General features: G+C 45.2%; 1 protein-coding gene across 1 annotated transcript; it reads right to left on the bottom strand.

The window, feature by feature from the left end:
• Positions 1 to 549: 549 nt before the first annotated feature.
• ZAR1L (zygote arrest 1 like) lies at positions 550 to 4789 on the bottom strand. Its single transcript, XM_032795947.1, is given in 6 exon segments — positions 550 to 655; positions 657 to 688; positions 1229 to 1303; positions 1467 to 1559; positions 4134 to 4483; positions 4486 to 4789. Coding segments are annotated over 6 exon segments (960 nt in total).
• Positions 4790 to 6036: the final 1247 nt, after the last annotated feature.

Here is a 6036-nt window from a genome sequence, read left to right as displayed (position 1 = left end):
CCCTCTTGCGGTTGTGTAGTAGGTTGTTGTCAGAAGGGGGTCACGATGCAAAGAAATTTGAGAACCCCTACTCTAGAAGATCTTCTGCTTCTCAGTAGTTGACGCCAGGGTTAGTCATGCAGTCATCCTAGACTTTATACTGTGGATCAAGAGGCCTTTTGATTCCTCTGGTCTTCCTGTTGCAATAGTTTTAGTATAGCATGGACTCTCATCCCAGGTAGACTTTTTTTAAAGCTAGTAGGCTAAATTACCTTTTACCCTCCTTCAGATATCTCCAGTGTAGGTCAGAAAGATGTTAATCTTCAGAATGATAATGAATCCCTCCCATGCTAAGGCAGGATTAAGTTTAAAAAAAAATGTAAATCAAATGCAGAGTTTTATTCAACTTTATTTACAATGTATACTGTAAAGTTACAAAGCATCTTGCAATTCATAAAAAAATCTTTAATCCAGTATCCAATGCCAGGTCAAAAGTCTAATGTCAAAGCCAAGTAACAAAGACTGACAAAGTGCTAAATAGAAAAGGGTACAAGTTAAGACAGCCGCAGATCAAACAATGTACTTAAAGCTATAAGTGTTGTCACAGAATAGTCTCTTGCCTTTGCAGTGACCACACAGCTCTTGGCGGTGGAGTCTCTTGAGGTCAATGTGTCTTCTGGGGGCAGGAGCAACGAGTCTTTGAGCAAGTCTTAGGAGAGAAGACATTCCATTATTAGCAGACAGAGGAGGGCAGGTGGACCTGTTTAAAATAGAAGTAGCAACTGCATCAGAAGAGGTACAAGTGGCCACTTCTATATTACTAGTATTTGTTCCCTTTTGTGTAAACAAGTCAGTGTGATACTCATTTTTTCATATTTGACATTACTTCAGTCCAAATTTGTGTGCACATTTGTTGTTTCTCAGAAGCAGAGTTTGACTATGGAACCTAGCTATGACCTAGCAACCGATCATAATGATTTAGACCCAGGTATTACAGACACTTGCATGTGAAGCTAAAGACGTGCAAAAGTAGTCAAATTATTTCAACCTATTAAGTATGCATATGGATGAGTGTTTGCAGGAATTAGGGTCTTCATTTGTGCAGTTACCCAAGCTAGTAGTCAGACCTGAACCATGAGGGTGCTTGGATTAAAGCAGAAAAGGTGACTAACTTCGACCTTGTAATTAATTTTAACTTCTCCTGAATTTGCTACAGATCTTAGTGTCTTTCACCATTCATATAATTTACCTGGCACTGGATTGCTTCCACTCAATAAGGATTGAAGTCCTTTTGGCATTTGTGACAGAGTTGTTTAAAGTAAACCTAAGAAACGTAAATGCTTAGTTACCACCGTGGCACATTCAGAAATATTTCCAAGACAGATCCTAAATTTGTGTCATGTCAGATTATTCTTATTAGAGGAAAAGTTCCTCCACTCTACAAACTAGAATATGGATAATAAGGATTTCAATACATAGTTAGCTACCCTGTTACTTCCAGAAATGTACCACACATACACACTCTCCCATCTGGTTTTGCTGTCTTTACAATGAAAATAGCCATACTTCTGTTCCAAGAACTGTAACAGAGAAAGTTTAGTAATAACCTGCTAGAATTCAAGACACTGAATCAAGTCCATTTATGTTCTCCATGTGACTGATGCTAGATTTTTAGGGGGTTGCAGTATACCAGTATTAGAAAGGAGCTAAACCGCTGTGAGCTTCAGTGGTTACATGATTAGGCATCAGCATGAAGAGTGGATCCCTACCGCTCATCCTTTTTTAAAGGCAAGAGTTTTTCATGAGACCACGGAGCTTTTAATTGTAGCAGTGTTTCCTTTGTAATCCTTAGAAAGAGTAAGTCCCTGTTTCAGGAATGCTTTTAAGCAGCATGTTCTTAAAGCCATTCAGGATAGGATTTAGCCTGTGAGTCACTGGCCTTAGTATTTACCTAGAAATCCACACTAGAATTGCTAAGTCTTTCCTTCATTTACAGTTAGCATTAAGGCAGTGTATTGAGACCCCCGGTGAGGGAGTTACATTTGGAGATGTTTTCCTCCCCATACCCAAACAGTTGGGGTTAGACCAGTGTTCTTAACCTGCAGCCCAGCTAGCACAGATCTGCTGCCCATGTGACATCCTCAGGGCCATATAGGTCATATTGGACACAGCCCAGAGTGGTAAATAAGTTGCGAACCACTGGGTTAGACCAACACAATACAACTTTGATAAGGAGTACTTCATACAAACTGTATCCTAAAGTGTTTTAGGAACCACTCAATAGAGGGAAAGAAATAGGCAGATGCAATAAAAGGTGTTTAGAGTTTGAACTAGCTAGAATTGATAAGGTGAAGAAAGACCATTCTAAATAATATCAGATGCCCTAGAGCAGTGGTCTCCAACCTTTTTACACACAAGATCATTTTTTGAATTTTAGTGCAACCCAGGATCTATCCTGCCCCTTCCCTGAGGGCCCCCCCCTTCACTTGCTCTCCCCCACCTTCACTCAGTTTCATGGGCTGGGGCAGGTGGTTGGGATTCAGGAAGGGGTGCAGGCTTTGGGATGGAGTTTGAAGTCAGGATGGGGTACAGGGTGCTGGCTCCGGGAAGGGGCAGGGGTGAGGACTGGGGTGTGGTTTCCAGTTGGTGCTGTAGCAAGGCTGCTGCTAAGGCAGGCTCTCTGCCTGCCCTGGCCCCACGCTGCTCTCGGAAGGGGCCAGTGTGCCCCTGTGGCCTGGGGAGGGGCAAGGTGGCTCCATGCACTGCTCCTGCCTGCAAGCACTGCCCCCACAGCTCCCCTTGGCTGCAGTTCTCTATTCCTAGCCAATGGGCTCTGCAGGGGTGGTTCTTGCAGGCAGGAGCAGCACACAGAAACCCCTGCTCCCAGCCTCCCCCAAGGCCACAGGAGCATGCTGGCCACTTCCGGAAGCGGTCTGAGGCTGGGGCAGGCAGGGAGCCTGCCTTAGCAGCAGCCCCACTACTACACTGAATACACCACCAGAGATCGCAATCAACTGGGAGAGTTTCCAGGATCGACCAGTGGATTGTGATCGACCAGTTGGTGACCACTGCCCTAGAGAATACTAATTGAACAGAAGCAACCAGTGCTAAAAAAATAAATGGAGTATATACAGGGAGTGTGATGTGTGTTATGTAGGCCATCCTGTCCCATCACTATAAGGTCTAATCAAATCCATGGAGGATTTTAAGACTATATAAGTTATCAGGATCTTAATTTTAAGTGACATTACAGCTTCAGGGTGGTGCTAGTATGGTTGCCCTTAAGCTTTAAGAGATGCAAGAATGTTCAGAAACATGGATACCATGCTAGTGGAGATCAGAGAGATAGCCATGTTCAAAAATGAGATTGCTACCAGACCCACTCCTTCCAATCCCATAAAACCCACTGCTGCCATCAGCCATAGGAAACTTCTATTAAGCCTGGATTAGATTTTTATTGGTAAATGTCAGTAAATGTTGACTTCACTGTGCACAAGCCAAACAATTCCATCAACAAAAATTTTAGAGTGCAAAGAAGAGAGTGCTACTTGAGAACTTAGTCTGATTTAAGGATATTCATTTAGTATATCTTGACATGTCATGTTGACAATTTGTGTTGTAATGGTTATAAAGCTTTAACTTTGAATCTCAATGTCAATTGTAATTAAAAAGTTAATGACTCCCCTTATAATTTCCTGCAACTATGAATATTTAAATTAAAAAAAAAATCTATACATGCTTAAAAATAAACTATTGGTCAAAAATGATGTGTGACCACCCTTCCTATGACAGAGGCTAGGTAGGTGGCCCATTACTGCATAACTAACATCCCTTATTCACATCTCAGAGATTATACCCTTATACTGTGCAAATACATCTTGTCCAGTTCCCCGTCCCCTTCCCTCTTGCCCCTGTTCAGCCTGAACATTTCTCCAGCAGCTGCGACATTTCCCACTGTTTGTCCAGCGCCGGGCACACCGGGACTTGCGTCGGCTCCTGAACTGCAGCCATTGAGGCAGCAGCTCCCGCCCAGGGGAAGCCTCTGTTGGTGGTATTGTGCAGCGGGAGCTGGGCGGTGACTGCCAAAGGGCAGGAACTTGACACCAGGGCGGAGGCTGGGCTGCATGGGAAGGCACAGAGGAAGCCTGGCCCACCTGGAAGGTGGATCTCTTCATCTCGGCGGCCCCTTCTCCCTGCGGCACCGCCTCAGTCTCTTCCGGCTGCGGCTGCTGGGAAGGGGCGGTGTCTGCTCCCTGGCTCCTCTTGCCAGGCTCTTCCTCCAGCTGTGGCGCCACCTGCTCTCCGCCGGCTCCCTCCTTCCTCTCCGGGGCTGTGGGTGGCGCCACCTGAGGCCTGGCCACCGCGGCCAGGGTGAAGAGGTGCCAGTCCAACCCAGGTGAGTAGATGGCTGGGCCCGCCCAGCTGAAGGGGTTTGAGGAGCTCTGCGGGAAGCTGCCCTGCAGTGTGCAGGGCCCCATTTAGCACTGCACTGAGGCATCCACCCTGGGTTCACCTGCACGCCCAGATCCTTGGTGTTGGCCTTGCAGAGCCGTAGGGGGAGGCCTGGGCTCACTTGGGACAGCAGCGCCTTGAGCTGCGCCCACATGTAGCCGTCCAGGTAGTCAGCGGGCTCCGGGCCAGCTGCTGTGGCGGGAGTGATGGGAACGCCCAGGGAAGGGCTCCTGCCTTTGCTTTGCTTCCACTTGAGCTGCTTCTGTTTGGGGCCCACCAAGCCCCCACCCTGGCTGGACATGAGGGTGCCACCGTACCCCTGGTACACACTGTAGAGGGGATAGATAAATCTCTCCATGGCCTACTAATGCTTCTCCCCTCCCTCTTCAGCTAGAGAGAGACTGGCTGGGTGGCACCATGACCCCCACTTTTACCTGTAAGGAACTGTTGGTAATTAACGCTAATCTATAGGGAAATTGATGATCCTCCTGGGTAATTAGCAGCTCCTTGGATAGTCAGCACCGGCTCACTGCCCTCTTCCTACACCCCCTCCTCATTGATTCTGCAAAGGGGGAGGGGATTCAGTGATTAATTAAGAATGAGATTCAACTCACAAAATGAGTGTGATTATTAAATGTACACCCAACAAAATCCCCTTCCTCTCTCCCCAGAGGAATAGGAGAGACTAATACAAGGTACATACTCCTTCCCCATCCCCAGAAGGGGATACTGCAACACACACCACAAAATGCTATATTCAGTATTCATCATGTCTTTATAAATGCGGCCTAAAATCCATTGCCGACTAGGGAGTATGCCTTCCCATCTCCCATGGCTCCAGGTACACCCAAACATGAGGAAGGCTAGTGGTAGAAGTCTGATTAAATGAATGGAATTTTCTCTTCCAAAAATATATGATTTTAAATGTCCCATTAGCACAGATACATACATTCATCATCACAAGAGGGAAAGACTTAAAACACTGTCATAACATCAATCTCAAGTGAGAGAAAAGTCAGCAGCCAGTCTGTCATCATCCCCAATCCTGTAAATATGTGCATGCTTAAATTTACTTACTTCATTTACTAGTAGTCCCATTATAGTCAATTGCACTGCTCACATGCCCAAAGTTAAAAATGTTTATCTTTGTGGCATTACGGTCTAAACGAGCATCTCCATTCTCCAGCTCCAAAAAAGGGTGATATTTTACATATTACACTGAAACACAGCATAAGCAAAATACTTTACAAAGTTCCACACACAAAATAATTCAGTATGTGTTTGGTTCTTTTCTTGTAACTAAAGTAATGTGATGGTGTCTTTGGTGGAAAGGGAAATCAGTATTTCACATGTTCAAGTAAACTGTTGATTACTTTATATTCAGACATTGAATGAATTGTGTTGTATAACAATATAGGTGAAATCCTGGCCCCACTGAGGTCAAAGGCAAGATGCTCATTGACTGCAATGGACCCAGGATGTCACCTGATAGCTTTCCTATAGTTTGTAATATTTGTAAACATGAAAACCTTTACAGCTTAAAACTAATATTCTGAATTGCACCTGAGAAACAAGGTGGGTGAGGTAATATCTTGTATTAGACCA

The sequence above is a fragment of the Chelonoidis abingdonii genome, chromosome 1, assembly GCF_003597395.2.
Source record: "Chelonoidis abingdonii isolate Lonesome George chromosome 1, CheloAbing_2.0, whole genome shotgun sequence".
Classification (NCBI taxonomy): domain Eukaryota; kingdom Metazoa; phylum Chordata; order Testudines; family Testudinidae; genus Chelonoidis; species Chelonoidis abingdonii.
Note: the sequence above shows the minus strand (reverse complement) of the source record. Positions and strands in the feature narration are given on the sequence as shown.